We start from the raw sequence: 17071 nt of genomic DNA on the forward strand, positions 1-17071 counted from the left end.
TCTTGATGTCCTTCCTTGCTTTCGACACTATGTACACTATCACCACTTCTTTGACCAGGAAGAAAATACTGCAAGCTGAGGTAAAAATCACTAGAATTTCAACAGTCAATTTATTAGTAAACCACCGTATGAAGACAGAGCTTCAAGCCAGAATTTAATTTTAATAGTAGTAGTAATGGTATTTATTATAACCCTCTAGACTGTAGCTTCTTGTGGGCAGGGAGCATGTCGCAAATATGCCGCACTGAACTCTCCCAAGGGCTTAGTACAGTGTTCAGCACATGGTAAACACAATTATTAGGCTCTTATTGGGTGCACAGCACTGTGGCGTATGAGAAAATTGGGGAAACTATAAATTTCAATTAGCCAAACCCCCAAAAGACTGAGATCTGAATGAAGAAGTTTGTTTATATTTAAGTACTGAACTACCACAGTAGAAAGATGGGAACATGCCTGCCTTACTACTTTATGCGTTTTACTGAGGAAGAACTCTGTATTCCAAATTCCAAACCACATTTCAATTACCGGAGAGTAAAAAGAAGCAACAATTTTTACGGGAGTTCAGTTGTATTCGCTCCATTTCCGTTATGCTGCATTCAATGTTTCCGGCAAAAGAGGAAAAACATCATCAAATTTTATTTCTTCTGTAAAGCAATCTCAAGATGAGAAAATGACAACCATGTGCTGTTTTACTGCTAATGGGGTTTGTTTGCGTCTAGATTCTTTATTCAATTTATGCACTGGGGGTGAAACAAAGATCACAGATTTTTATAAAGGACATCCTTAGAGATATAACCGTTGATTGCCAAGTGCTGGGACCCAGGCTTAGTTTATTCATGACATCTTAACATTTTACTAAAAGAATTTAGCAAGGAATGTCAGCTGATGGGCAATAATTGTTCACAAACATAAAAAACCCCTCTGCATTTAAGGTGTGATAAAATCATTAATTTTTAAGCAATTGTGAATGGAAGCGTATGCAAATGATCCAATGTCTGACCTGTACCTCTTTTGATGCCCTGAGGAGTCTGTGACAGTTTGTAACTAAGGACTCTGCCTGGAGCTTCCTACCTCCAAGAACTGTTCATTACTTGTTGTTTGCAACACCTTGTTGCCGTTGCTTTTATCTGTCTGTCCCTACCCACAATGTGAGCCCATGTGAGACAAGAACGGTATCAACTAAGGTACACTTGTACATAATCTAGTGCTTAGCCAAGTCTTTGCCCAAAGTAAGCACTTAATCAACACTCAAACCAACCAACCCTAGAAGGTACCTGCAACACTTGGCACAGGTACCACAGGGAGTCCTTCCAGGCTCTGGCCTGGGGCCCCAGTACATCTCCTCTGGGACTGTGGCTCTGGGCAACCCTTGCGCTGCCTAAGTTACCACCTCAAGGTCTTTGCTGCTGTCCTGGATCCTGTCACTCCCCTGTCCAGATGTGAGTGACTCGTTGCATCCTGCATCCTGAATGCTGGGGGTCGAGCAAAGTGTTGCATGACTCCAAATCAGGGTAGAAGTAATGATAAAACTAATAATAATGGTAGTATCTGTTAAGTGCTTACCATGCGCCAGGCACTGTCATAAGTGCTGGGTTAGGTACAAGATAGTCAGGTTGGACACAGTTCCTGCCCCCATGGGGCTCCCAGTCTTAATCCCCATTTGACAGATGAGGTAATTTAGGCACAGAAGTGAAGAGACTTGTCCAAAGTGTTGGCCGCCAGCGGACTTGGCATGACTGACTCCATTTTGTGCATACCGACAGTAACCCTCCATTTTGTGCAGGCCAAGAGAACAACTCCATTTTGTATTTTATGCAAGGCTCAACAACAGAATGTCTTCAGGCCAGTAACAAGCAACACCTGTCTATGCAAGGTCGTAGATTAGATAACAAGTAACTCCCATCTGTACAAGGCTGTGAGAACAGAGACTAATGAGAATTTACAACCATCCTGTCGGTCCTAACCTGGTTCCCTAAAGTTCCCACTGCTCGCTCCGGTATGGCTGTAACTCAATAAAAGAAACAGTGGGAATTGGATCGGGGCTGCTTGTCACTTGTACCTCTCTCGGGAGGTGAACGGGCAGGTAGCCACCTTCCTCATTCATTCATTTAATCGTATTTATTTAGCGCTGTGTGCAGAGCACTGTACTAAGCGCTTGGGAAGTACAAGTTGGCAACATATAGAGACGCTCCCTACCCAACAGTGGGCTATTACTGCTCTATCTGAACTCATGTCTCCGATTCATTCTTCATATCTGCGTCACCACCTTGGGTTCTCGAACCCTGCCGCCGATTTACACTGGTGGTTCGGGGCTCTTCAGTCACCCATACCCCATCGGGGTCAACAGGCTGCTCGCCACTTTCCTACTGCTCTGATCTATGACTCGTTCTTTCGGAGTCACTCGTCTCTTCATCGACTAAATGAACCCACATGTTAACTCTTTTTGTCGATAACAAAAGTCACACAGCAGACAAGTGGCAGAGTCGTGATAAGAACTCGGGTCTTCTGACTCCCGGGCCTGTGCTTTATTCACTAGGCCATGCTGCTTCTCCTTCTGGCACCCAATGGACACAATGAAAGCAGCACACATCTACCTCCTTACTCCACCCTCCCTGAATCCTGGAAACAGCCTCGCTAGGAACAAAACTTGCTGGTGCCGGTTTCGTAGCATAGCTTTGACAATACAAAATTTAGTGATTGTTTTCCCCCACCATCCCTATCAATACCATTATCCAATAGCTTTGAGCTCCACCTTCCTGTTACTTAGCAGTGCAGCAAAATATTATTTACAGTCCTCTTTAAGTTGAAAGTATTCTTTTATTAGCTTCATGTAGCTAATAATGAACCACAAAAGCATAAGAATGAAAAAATTGAGGCCGTCTAATAGCCAATACATTCTAAGATGTTACTTTTTGGCTTTCAATTTAGAACAGCACCATTTATTTACGTGAAGTAGGTTTCTCTCCCTTTAGAAAAATAACAGCTTCCTTTCTGTTCAAAATTTAGCTGCTCACCCAATGAAAATCTCTCATTTATACTTAATCTGAAATGCACTACAAAGTGCTTTCTAACCTCCTCAGATTCCTCAAACAAAAATATCTATGTCTTTCTCACGGACCAGACCTCCCTTTTTGCTTTTCCTGACATCAAGGACGTTGGTGTTAAAATAAAAATAAAAATAAGTAATCTTTACTTCTGAAAAAACACAAAGGCATCAGCTATAATTAATGTAATTATAATTTTAATGTATCTTTATATTAATTATGGCATCTTTTTAGTGCTTACTATGTGTCAAGCACTGTTCTAATTGCTGGGGTAGATAGAAGTTAATCAGTTCGGACATAGTCCCTGTCCCACGTGGGCTCACAGTGTAAATATGAGGTCAGAGCTCAGGATGGAAAACTTGTTGCAAAAGGTACGTGTTTTCGACTAGGACGAAAAGGCTCTGGATTTCCAGGACATTAGTTGTTTCTCTGGCTGCTATATTCTGAGAGCATCCTAACAGGCATGAAAGGGAAAGATTTTACTAGCTCACACACTGCAGAACCAAATTACTCTGCTACAGCATAATGCAGACCTCTCACTGCATAAGCAATATACACAAGACTGGAGTCCTCTGTAGTAGCCCTGGGAAACCCTCACCTACATCTATTGCAGTCTTGCAGTCTGTGAAACCTTAATCACAAATGCTACTGCAAGCATTTTAGGCTACCCAATTACAATAATTAGATACTAAGTAAAATATTTACATGTTCAAACCTTTCCCCTTAGAAAGAATCCAAATCCCCAACCTTACTTTTACTAAACACCATTTTACATAACATTAAACAGCATTTGGGAAGCTTGGAAAACCTAGTTAACCTGTTATCTAGAGCCTCATGGAGTCTAAAGAACAGATAATCCTTTTAATGGCTAAATCATTTACTGATATTTTTGTTTTCTACAAAGATTATTGGGGAAAAAACAAACAAAATGCCAAAAAAAGGACTCCATTTAATACTCTAGACAATGCATTACCCTTTTAAATCTACAAAGGGTGGGAGGGGGGCAGATTTTAAAAGCCCAACTTGGAAGAATCAGGCCCTTATGTAACACAACATTTCAACATTTCAACCTGCATAGCAATACAGCTCCATAGAGGGGAAGCTCTTCCTTTACTCAGTGAGTCAGACTCTCAGAGTTTCTGAAGGATCTGGATTTTAGAGTTTGAGTTATCACTGGCAATGCAGTTTCCACATGAGCCTCACAAAGCATTATGGCTGTCACTAATAATAATGATGACAATTATAATAATAACTGTGGTATTTGTTAAGGGCTTGCTACGTCCCAGGCACTGTACTAAGCACTGGCCTGGATACGAGCAAACTGGGTTGGACAAAGTCTCTGTCCCACTTTGGGCTCACAGTCACAATCCCCATTTTACAGATGAGGTAACGGAGGCACGGAGAGCTGAAATGACTTGCTCAAGGTCACACAGCAGACAAGTGGAGGAGTCGGTATTAGAACCCATGACCTACTTGACTCCCAGGGCCATGCTCTATCTACTAGTACATGCGGCACCCCTCCCTCACCTTGGGTCCAAAACCTTCAAACCAAGAATTGTCCTCCTCTGAGAAGCCCTCTCCAAGGACTCTCACCTTGGACTCCTGTCATTCCAATCATTCTACCATAGAATTTGTTATCCCTGACATTAATTCCAGGAGCAAACCACAGTTTGCCAAGCCAGCTAGGCTGGCATGCTGATTTTAACCACAGGAAGAACTGCCAACAATCACGTCGTCACCAGTTGTATTTGCTGCCTCCATTTCTGAATTGATTTCTCCATCCGCCAGACCTGTGCTGCAGTTTGGGCTTCTTCGTTTGCTGCCCCGGGAGGAGGAGGCAAGGGATGTGAAAGAGGGAGAGAATGGGAAGCCTCTGATTCCTTGGGTCGCAGCGGCAGTGAGTCTCATCTTCTCATTAATGCCAATGCATCTTTCACTCCTTTCATACCGAAAATCAATATGCCATTTATTCAGCTGAGAAACCACGAATCTTCCGCACCGGTTTGTGCTAGTACAAGCAGTGTGGCCTTGAGAAAGGAGCACAGGCCTAGGAGGCAGAGGACTCAGGTTCTAACTCTGGCTCTGCCACTTCCCTGCTGTATGGCTTTGGGCAAGTCACTTAATAATAATAATTATGGTATTTGTTAAGCCCTTACAATGTGCCAAGCACTGTTCTAAGAGCTGGGGTAGATGTAAGGTAATCAAGTTGTCCATGGTGGGGCTCCCTGTCTCAAACCCCATTTTCCAGATGAGGTAACTGAGGCACAGAGAAGTTAAGTGGCATGCCCAAGGTCACACAGCAGACAAGCGGTGGAGTCGGGATTAGAACCCACACCCTCTGACTTCCAAGCCCGAGTTCTTTCCACTAAGACATGCTGCACTGGGCCTCAGTTTCCTCATCTGCACACTGGGGATTCAGTATCTGTTCTTCCTCCAACTTAGAATGTGATCTCCATGTGGGTCCAAATCGGTGTCTAATCCACATATACAGTATATCTACCCGAATGCTTAGAACAGTGTTTGGCACATAGTAAGCACTTAAATACCATAATTACTACTGTTGTTTAGGAAGAATACCTTTTAAGTTAGCTTTACATTTTAGTCACAATTGTCTTTCAATTAATTTACCTTACCAAAATCCAAGTTCAGCAATTCAGAAAAATAATTTTCACAACTAAAATGCATGTGGATACAAAAATCTGAGGGCACAATACAAGTCATTATCCAGCAAAAGGGTTTGTTCTCCGCCAGCCCCACTCCCTTTTTGTGAAGAAAATAACATACCTGTTTTGATGGAAACTGGCTTCTCAAGTAGAAATACTGTTTGTTTCCAATGTGTTTTGGTACTCTGGGGACCCGTAGAGAACAAGACCTGCATTGGCAGAGTTCAAAAGTCTCTGATGAAGTAAAAGCTTTTTCATATCATGCTACATTAATCTACTACTCAAAACACACATGCTAAATGCTTACAACAGCAAAAGAGCTTGTGTTCAAATACCTGGGGGCAACAGAAAAAAAGTACTATGCATTTATACATAATTGATTCTCAGTGAACTACACATTATACTCACTCTTTTGTGGCAGTTCTTCTCAAAAAAGATATCAAAGTAGCCAGCAATTGCCTATTAGAAATAATAGGAGTGGTTATTAATTACAGTTTGATTAATCACATAAAAGAACAGTAATTAGAGAAACATCCTGCCCACACAACCAGGGTTTCTAAATGTTTTTTCACTCCTTTCTGGTTTAAGGGGGGTGGGGGAGAGGGGAAGGCCAGCACTGGAAATCAAAATGGTCCCTAGACCAAAGGTTTTCTAGATTGTTGGTGCTTTCAACTGGATTGTTTCACAACAGGAGGACTAAGTCACCATCGATAAAATAAATTTTCAAGTTGCCCAGTGGTCTAATAGATGTATGCTTTCCAAAATACTTCCATCACAGCTGAATAGTCCATCTAGCTATGGGGTGCAACAGCTGTTTAGGAAGCACTGTGTTTGTACTCCGGTGAAGCGACTGAGCCCGAATTGACATAGCCCTGTTTTCCTTCTAAGGCCGCTATAGGAGTTAAACACATCCCTCTACCCCTCTCACCTAGATAGGGTGAATTTAAAAATATAGCTAGAGGGAAGTGTGGCTACTTCCTATTGCAAATATATATTTATGTGCTTTATTTATGTAGCTTTTATACTCTACCCTCTGAGACTCTTACCCTTGGATGTACTTTTTATTTATGTTAGTCCCGCCTTCTCCTTGTCTTGGTTTCTTCTGGTTTTCTTTATGACACCCTGTACCATTCTCCATAAACAAGCCCTGAACTGTTTTCCAGTGGAATTTCTTATTATATCACCATTTCCACTTTGGAAACCTAGTCACCCTTGTGTAGGAAGAACCCCATTTATGCATACCACATAAGTTTGGGCAATAGTCAGGAAACTGGAAAACCATTCTCTTGCACCTTGACCAAGGAGGGGAGCTGACAGTGCACGGAGACCCAGAATGAAAGATCTAAACCATCTAGTTCAGTGTAGGTTTCATAAATAATGGTGACTGCTTAGGACTGCTTATTTTGCCTGGGGGGCCATTTGCTGGTTTTAGGAAACCCTGGTTGCGGAAGAGAGTAGGAAAGGGGGAGTTTGCATGTGGGGGAAATGGCAGCATTTCGATCTAAAGAAGCTCTGAAATATTTGCCAACCTGCAAGTGGATTCAGGGCCTGTCGGGGGCCACGGTATCTGGGGATTATTGACTGAATTCTTGATAGCTGCTGAACTACTTTCAGGGGCAGTATCTAGGGGCTGGAGCTAATGCTGGAGTAGAGGAATAAAACTCTCGAGCATCTTCACCTTGTGTGGGGGCCAGGGAGAAGGGTTGTGTTCTGCTAAGTCTTTTACCAACCCATACCCAAAAATGTTCCCACCCCCAATAATGGGATTAGCCTCTCACTCAGATCCAGGGAGTTCTTCCAAGGTAAGGAAGTCCCTTTACAACTACTGCCACCTTGTATAACTCTCCCGTAAATGGATACTGAGATCTGATTAATATCCCAATATATCCTTTAGTGCTGGAATTATCTTCTTCGCAATAGTGTTTCTCTGACTCTTAATCCCTCACATGTAAAATATTACCCGGTTGATGATCAATTAACGAAGTGTATCCAGGTGTCAATTTTTATACAGTGCAATGTAATTTTAATATAATGATATAAATCATAGTTTAGGCAAAGAGAATAATCAGGAACTATGTATCTAGCAAGTCCAGATATTATCAAGTGAAATCAGTCCCTTCTCTAGACTTTTCGCTAATCCATATTTGAACAGACTTTGGAATAATTTGGAATTATTCTTATCAGTATTAGAACTTTTCCGGTTTGCTGTCCTTTGTTTTTGGCCCAGGCTGCTTTTCACAAGATGTTGTTCCTCTCCAGGTTCTTCTTTTCCCACAATGAGGCTTTAAACAATCCCAAACATCATGTGTCCAATTATTTTAGTTCCTATATTGACCTGTAACGCCTTTATCATCATCATCATCATCAATCGTATTTATTGAGCGCTTACTATGTGCAGAGCACTGTACTAAGCGCTTGGGAAGTACAAATTGGCAACATATAGAGACAGTCCCTACCCAACAGTGGGCTCACAGTCTAAAAGGGGGAGACAGAGAACAAAACCAAACATACTGACAAAATAAAATAAATAGAATAGATATGTACAAATAAAATAAATAAATAGAGTAATAAATATGTACAAACATATATACATATATACAGGTGCTGTGGGGAAGGGAAGGAGGTAAGATGGGGGGGATGGAGAGGGGGACGAGGGGGAGAGGAAGGAAGGGGCTCAGTCTGGGAAGGCCTCCTGGAGGAGGTGAGCTCTCAGCAGGGCCTTGAAGGGAGGAAGAGAGCTAGCTTGGCAGATGGGCAGAGGGAGGGCATTCCAGGCCCGGGGGATGACGTGGGCCGGGGGTCGATGGCGGGACAGGTGAGAGCGAGCTACGGTGAGGAGATTAGCGTTGGAGTACAAAACCTTCAAAATACCATTGGGGAATATTTTGAAATTTGAAGAAATTCTCCAGAACTCTGGATACTTACAGGATGTGTATGATCTGGGAGCAAGTGGACAGATAAAAAGAACAAAAGGGGGGAAAAAAAGTGAAGATGACACCATTTGGAAGAGGTCTGGAATGATCTAAACCAAATCCTCTAGAGTGGCTGGGTATGTACAGGGACCCATGCTGAACTACATGGTTGGCTTAACAGCCCATGTTGTTTTTTTTCCCGCTGACCACTTTATTTGATAGAGAATGGAATTAAATGCTCGGAGCAGTTCAATAGACGGTGCTGCTAAGTCATCTCAGGTAATGGGGAGGAAAGAGAGGGATGGGAGCCATGTATGCTCCTGACAATGTAAATGACACGACGGTAGCATATCAGAGTAATGGCTAGGGATGGGATGGAAACTCCACTTTTCAGAATTGCTGAAACAAGGGATTTGATAGCTGGGAAAATGTCAGTTGGTTCTAGGACAGGAAAGCAGTAGGAATAGTATTTATGAAGTGCCTTGCCTCCTGAGTGCAAAGCACTGTACTGAGCACTAGGAAAAAAATACAAAGGTGAGAATTAGACCCATACTGGCAGGGGACCCTGATAGTGTTAGTAGTAAAGCAGGATGGAAGTACATTATAATCAAAAAAAAATCTGTATCTTGCCAGGAGGATGGTAAAAACCTGGGAAGGCACGAACTGAATTTGGCACACACAAAGACAGGTCCACAAGCTTGGTATGTCAGGCTAAAGAGCAAAAGATTTGAGAAAAATCAGTGTATTCCCAAGGCTACTGACCTGCAGTGACAGAGCCTGCAGCCCAAATACAACACCTAATGACACAAGGCTCCGGAACCAAGGTGGTCACATTGTGAAAATTGCATTTGCGCTTTGGGAAGCTACAGAGGCTTTCAACAGAATATTTTATGAAGAAACAACATAAAAAAGCAAATTAATCTCTCCAGGATCATGGTTCTGCTCTTCAGAAATATACAAATAATTCCTCTCAAAAACCTAACCAATCAGAAAAAAGAACAAGGCTATTGCTAGTCTATCTCCGAAGTGAAATCCTGACTATGAAAGGAAAGAGAGCTCTCCTATGAGAAAAGATGACCTGGCCCCTCTCATATGAACTGGGGTGAGAGATGGTTAATCTTTAGGTGAATTCCTACTTTGGTGAAATTTTAACTATGTTTTAGCAAGAAGATTACTACAGGAAGTAAGTGCTCAATAAATACCACCATAGAACTTGTTTCCTAATTCTGTTGTACTGTACTCTTCTCAAGTGCTTAGTAATAATAATAATAACGATGGTATTTGTTAAGCGCTTACTATGTGCAAAGAACTGTTCTAAGCGCTGGGGAGGTTACAAGGTGAGCGGGTTGTCCCACGTGGGGCTCACAGTCTTAATCCCCATTTTACAGATGAGGTCACTGAGGCACAGAGAAGTGAAGTGACTTGCCCAAAGTCACACAGCTGGCAATTGGCGAAGCCTGGATTTGAACCCATGACCTCTGACTCCAAAGCCTGGGCTCTTGCCACTGAGCCACGCTGCTTCTCTAATAATAATGATGGCATTTATTAAGTGCTTACTATGTGCAAAGCACTGTTCTATGCGCTGGGGAGGTTACAAGGTGAGCGGGTTGTCCCACGTGGGGCTCACAGTCTTAATCCCCATTTTACAGATGAGGTCACTGAGGCACAGAGAAGTGAAGTGACTTGCCCAAAGTCACAAAGCTGGCAATTGCCGGAGCCGGGATTTGAACCCATGACCTCTGATTCCAAAGCCCGAGGTTTTGCCACAGAGCCACGCGGCTGATCTAGTACAGCACTCTGCACATAGTGGGTGCTCAATAAATACCACTGATTGACTATTACTACTCCTACTGTTGAGATATCCCCTTAGAATTTATATGGGTCTACCATTTTGATATGACTGCAATTCTTCAGGGACTCAGCTGCTCTGGGTACACTGAGTGCTGGATTTCCCAGAGCTTCCCTAAAGTCCAGGGGTTTGCATCAGAGTATCAAGGATTAAAATTCAGCTTTGTGGTGAAAGCAAGTAGGGAGCCATGGGATGAGAATGCCTCTACAAGGATAAAATATGTGGGGAATAGATTTTTTCAAAGTACCAGTGGCCTATGATGGGTAAGAAAAAAAAAATTTAAATCTAATTTTAAACTGAGTTAAAGGACCCAGACTGGATCCAGCTTCTCATTCTACATGGCAGATTTTACAAGGAGTAAACTAATTAAAAAATGAAATATATAATTGACTTCATGAGGCTATAGATCCCTTCTGTTGGGAGCATAAGCAAAACATGTATTTTTGTGTCAGGATCTCACCACCTCATTACTACATTTTGGCAGCGCTCTACAGTTTCCCTGGGAACACATCTTGATGAACTTTGCTATCTCTCCATGAGAGTCTTTCAAATGTTAGATTTGGAACACTAGAAAATTGAAAATAATGACTAACAGACTCCAGTAATAAATAACTGAAGCTGTAGCTTGACAGTCTCTGAAAAGAGTGAGATAGGTAGGAAGCAACAGAATAGGTAGGAAGCAACAGAATCATTGTTTCTTCTGTTCCTTATAAATGTCTTGTCAGAGGAAAAAAGAACTAAGAAAAATGACATGAGATGCATTAAAATCTAACATCTGCAGCAGCTGGGTTAATGTGCAGAGGCAATGCAATAATGAAAAAGAATTAACTTTCACTGCATATTGAAGCATGCATGCCACAACAGTCAGACAATTTCAGTTAAGCTATTGAAAGTGAAAGAAGGAAACCCTCAAACTGCAAACTAAATTTTAGATTTTAAAACAAGTCTAAATGTGTAGGAGACCAAAACAAAAACTTACCCATAACCATCAAGATAGTTTGATCACCCGCTGATTCTTGGGCAGAATCTTACAAATTATAACAGACTTATTATGTAAAATATTTATTGATTCGGTATTTGAATATCCCCAGTAATAAAAAAAATTACTAAATAAATATCTTGAACTACACGAAGTTTCATGTTGTACAAAAAGTTTTGCAGGGGCTTATGGGGAAGAAGAAGGGACTAATTACATATCACTAATGACTTCCTTCTTGCCAAATCCAATGGCTCCTACTCTATCCTAATCCTCCTCGACCTCTCAGCTGCCTTCAACACTGTGGACCACCCCCTTCCCTATCCAACCTTGGCTTCACAAACTCCGTCCACTACTGGTTCTCCTCTTATCTCTCTGGCCGTTCATTCTCTTTCTCCTTCGCGGGCTCCTCCTCCATCTCCCGTATCCTTACTGTAGGGGTTCCTTAAGGGTCAGTTCTCTATCTATACTCACTCCCTTGGTGTACTTATTTGCTCCCACGGCTTCAACTATCTCTACGCTGATGACCCCCAAATCTACATCTCCATCCCTATTCTCTTTTCCTCCCTCCAGGCTCGTATCTCCTCCTGCCTTCAGGACATCTCCATCTGGATGTCTGCCCGCCATCTAAAATTCAACATGTCCAAGACTGAGCTCCTTATCTTCCCTCCCAAACCCTGTCCTCTCCCTAACTTTTCCATCACTGTAGAAGGCACTACCATCCTTCCCCGTCTCACAAGCCCAGTCTTGGTTTCATCCTTGACCCCACTTTCTCATTCACCCCACACATCCATTCCGTCACCAAAACCTGCTGGTCTCACCTCCACAACATTGCCAAGATCTACCCTTTCCTCTCCACCCAAACCACTACCTTGCTGGTTCAATCTCTAATCCTATCCCGATTGGATTACTGCATCAGCCTCCCTTCTGATCTCCCATCCTCCTGTCTCTCCCCGCTTCAGTCTATATGTAACACTGCTGCCTGGATTATCTTTGTACAGAAACACTCTGGGCACGTCACTCCCCTCCTCAAAAATCTCCAGTGGTTGCCTGTCAACCTTCGAATCAAGCAAAAACTCCACACTCTAGGCTTCAAGGCTCTCCATCACCTTGGCCCCTCCTACCTCACTTCCCTTCTCTCATTCTACAGCCCAGCCCACACTCTCCGCTCCTTTGCCGCTAACCTCCTCACGGTGCCTCGTTCTCGCTGTCCCGCCGTCGACCCCTGGCCCACGTCCTTCCTCTGGCCCTCCCTCTGAACATCTGCCAAACTAGCTCTCTTCCTCCCTTCAAAGCCCTACTGAGAGCTTACCTCCTACAGGAGGCCTTCCCAGACTGAGCCCCCCTTTTTCCTCCCCCCCCACTGCCCCCCTCCCTCCCTCTGCCCTACCCCCTTCCCCTCCCCACAGCACTTGTATATATTTCTACATATTTATTACTATATTTTATTTGTACATATTTACTATATTTTATTAATGACGTGTATATAGATATAATTCTATTTATTCTGATAGTATTGACACCTGTCTACTTGTTTTGTTTTATTGTCTGTCTTCTCTTTCTAGACTGTGAGACCGTTGTTTGGGTAGGGACCATCTCTATATGTTGCCGATTTGTACTTCCCAAGCACTTAGTACAGTGCTCTGCACATAGTAAGCGCTCAACTGAATGAATAACCTTAAATTGTAACCTAAATCAAGATTATGTTTTAACATATACATATTTTTTGATGGTATCTGTTAAACACTTACTATGTGCCATTGACTGTTTTGAAGTGCTGGAGTTAATACTAGTTACTCATGTTGGATACACTCCCTGGCCCACATGGGGCTCACAGGAGGGAGGATAGGTACTGAATCCTCATTTTACAGATGAAGAAACTGAGGCTTGGAAGTTAAGTGATTTGCCCAAGGTCATATAGCAGGCAATCTGGCACAGACAGGATTAGAACCCAGGTCCTCTGAACCCCAGGCCTGTGTTCCTTCCATTAGGCCACGCTGCTTACTGCAAAGTAAAAATAGGAATTACCGATGCAGCACAAAAATAAATTTAAAATTCATCTTGAGTGGATTATTTTGCAAAAAGACATTCTATTTATCTAACGGAGTGTGCATGTTTCCTATTTACAAGCTTCTACTTCATTTTAAAACTAAGCACCTGAAATTAAAATGGGGAAATCTCTGAAAAATGAATTTCCTCCAATTAATCTTAGGCAGTGAGCTTCCCTTTTATAAATGAAAACAATCCGAGCATACTTGATTTGTGTTGCTGCTTCACAAAATAAGATCATACTAGTGCCTATGAGAACTGGGAAAGACAACCAAACCAATTCACTGGGAAAGAAGGAAATTAAAAATTATCATCATCACTATCACCTGCAGGGAGTAATTTATCATTTCTGTTCTTCTCTGGTATCATGTTCCAACAGCATGTGGCTACAGCAGATACAATTAGGCAGCTGGCCACAGAAGTGGGAGGATAATGTGCTTTTGATGGAGTTTATCCAAGCATGGAGATAGAAGGCTTGTAATCCATGCAGCCCAGTCACTATGGTATAACAAAAATTCAATGGCTTTTTTTTTTTAAAAAAAAAAGTGATATTTCTTTAAAGGCCTTAATATAACCCTGAAATCAATTGTTCAGATGCAGCATTGCGAGACCAGTAAGAAAGTATTATTATGGCATACCTATTCACATATATTTTCCAATATCATATATGCAAACCAACATTATAAAAGGCTACAAAAGCAGTGAATGCTTTAGCATTGTTGGTATGTAAACTAGAGGACATAAAACATTAGCCTTGAAATTACACGATGGAACATTATTGTCAGCATTAACTGACTCCTAAATTTCAAACCTCAGTTAATTCCTTTACCTCCCTATTCATTTCCCAGTCTTCTGGGAGAAAAACTGCACCTCCTTGGTCTTGGGGGCTCCTCCTGGGAGCAATAAAAACTAAGTGCCATAAACTTCCCAAGGGATTCTGTCTGTCAAACTGATTTGTGTTCACCAGTAGACCAGGCAACAAAAGAAAGCAGAAGCCGGGGTAAACCACCTCTGGTCAAAAATATTACATTTGCAAATTCACTGAAACAGAAACTAGAGCTTTAGTCCGCATTACAGCCTGCAGCCAATGACATTCTTTCTTTAAACTGCTTTACCAAAGTACTGACTAGCTCAAAGGCTCTAGAGTTAAACACCTATAGATGCTTTCATAAAATTTTACTCATTCCTCATCTCATTACTATTTGAAAATTATTTACTAAAAATTTGGGGGTCCAAAGAGTCCCCTCAGTCTAAAATTCCATACTGGTTGAATTCCCCTATTTCCAAGTTATCTATATTTTGAAGGTTCGCTGTAGTCCACAGAGCTGCAAAATCTACTTCTTCCTGCTTTCAATCTGAAAAATGTGGTTAGATCTGGCTCCTTGGTCTTTTTATTTCAGCCAACAATTAAATTTATCTGGTGAAATACCCTAAAAGGTTTGGATAGCAACCCAACTGGGTTCTACTATGGAAATTCTTACCACCAGAGAAAGAAGACTGAATTCATGCAGAGAACTCATTCATCAACTTCAGAAATGAATCTTTCTATTGAAGAATGAATGTGATTTTTCTCTCTATATGAAGATAAGGCTCTAGCCTACCCTTCCATTAACAAGTCTCAGAGTAAAACCACATATCCTATGAACCTCAGTTGAGCTTAAAAAATGTGATTTTAAACCATGAAATTTTTTAAAGTTATAAAATCAATTGATCTAACATGTCATTAAATGGTGAGGCTCTTTTATTAGTTTAAATTAAGCACCACGATAAACATTTTAAGTTTTAGGGTAAAATTTATGTCTATCCGGTTTGCAACCCATGCAGTTGATGCGGCTTCTAAAAGAATCCAACCTCTGTTGTTTAGGTACAGTCATATTTATTGAGCCATATGATTGACTGTGCTGCCATGCACATAAGAGTTTCTAGGAAAAAATGGTATTTTAGTGCATTTAGTACATGAAAGAGATTTTCCCTTCAACTGTAGCTCTCCCATATGATCCCACTCTGCAGAATCTGCAGCGATATGAATCTTGCCTAACTTCAAAGCCACGTCAAGCCTCACCCCACATCCCTTGTCTGGTTTGTAGGAAGTCAGTAATCTGAATACATTGCTGCCTGCAAGAACTAAACAAACTACTGAATGATATAATGAAGGGATATTTTAAGACATTTTTTTCCCTCAAAAGGACAGGCAAATTCACACCGCAGATTCTGGTAGCCTGAGTCTTGGAAATTTCTGGACTTGAAAGACTCAACCTACCCTTTATTCGGGGTGCCCCACGTGGGACAGGGACTGTGTCTGATCTGAACATACTGTACTCCAGGGGATCCTTTTCAGGTTAACGAGAAAGGCAAGAAAATTATACTGCACTAAATTCTACCACACTATGGCTTTTCAAAATGTGTTTTGGCTAAGTACTATCAGAATAAGTATTTATGTGCATCAAAACGGGTGAGTTTCAGAGTGCCCAGTTTCCTTAAAGCCAGATAATCGAAAACTGGTTATTGTGAAGAATTGAGTGCATTGTAGTACATTCAGTTCTGCCATAATGTGCATTTTCACTACATGTTTGGGGTTAGAGTTTTGTTAAGGAATTAGATGGAAACTTCTCCAATCCTGGGATCCTGTTTGGATACAGCGCTGGGATGGTGGGACACAATAATAATAATAATAATAATAATAATAACAATAATTATAGCATTTAAGCGCTATGTGCCAGGCACTGTTCTAAGCACTGGGGTAGATACAAGATAATTGGGTTGGACACAGTCCCTGTCCCAAACAAGGCTCCCAGTCTTAATCCCCATTTTCCAGATGAGGGAACTGAGGCTCAGAGAAGTGACTTGCCCAAGGTCACACAGCAGATAAGTGGCAGAGTTGGGATTAGAACGCATGACCTTCTGACTCTTAGGCCTATCCTCTATCCACTAGGCAACACTGCTTATCCCAATTATAAACTCCTGGAAGCTGGAATGAGGTCTACTCATGTTACTGCTCTCTCCCAAGTGTTCAGTCCAGTGCTCTGCACACACTAGACCCTAAGCTCCTTGAAGGCAGGGACTTTGTTTTGTTTATTAATTCTATTGCCCTCTCCCAACCACTGAACACACAGGGCATGATAGTAAATACTACCATGAAGGTTTTAATTCATCCTGGGGCTCTGCACAAAAATAAATCCAGCATTAAAGGGAAAAAGGGTGTAACAGATGTAGCAGCGTCTACCTACTGCCTTTATATGTATGGAATGGTGATACAGGATAAAGAAGGACCATAGGGGCAGAGAATGTGTCTTCTACGTCTATCATACTCTATGAAGCACTTAGTGCAGTGCTCCGTACAAAGTAGGGGCTCAATAAATGCTACTGATTGATAGATTCTGGTCTAAGAGGGCTTACAATAGTGTGCTCCACTTGACCAAAATTGTCACTTTTTAGTGGAGGTCTGCAACACAGACCCCTAGACTGTAAGCTCCCACTCTAGATTGTAAGCTCATTGTGGGCAGGGAATGTGCCTGTTATATTGTTGTATTATACTCTCTCAAATGGTTAGTGCAGTGCTCTGCACACAGTAAGTGTTC

At 41.8% G+C, this 17071-nt stretch overlaps 1 protein-coding gene across 1 annotated transcript in view; it reads right to left on the reverse strand.

Moving 5' to 3' along the window:
* PRMT3 (protein arginine methyltransferase 3) overlaps positions 1-17071 on the reverse strand; it is a 111470-nt gene that overhangs the window by 9242 nt on the left and 85157 nt on the right. The window contains exons 14-15 of the mRNA XM_038765177.1: positions 6116-6166; positions 5829-5916 (exon numbers count right to left, since the gene is read on the reverse strand). Of these exons, the coding sequence (XP_038621105.1) occupies positions 5829-5916; positions 6116-6166 (139 nt within the window). The remainder of the gene's footprint in view (positions 1-5828; positions 5917-6115; positions 6167-17071) is intronic.

Source organism: Tachyglossus aculeatus, chromosome 22 (genome assembly GCF_015852505.1).
Source record: "Tachyglossus aculeatus isolate mTacAcu1 chromosome 22, mTacAcu1.pri, whole genome shotgun sequence".
Lineage (NCBI taxonomy): Eukaryota > Metazoa > Chordata > Mammalia > Monotremata > Tachyglossidae > Tachyglossus > Tachyglossus aculeatus.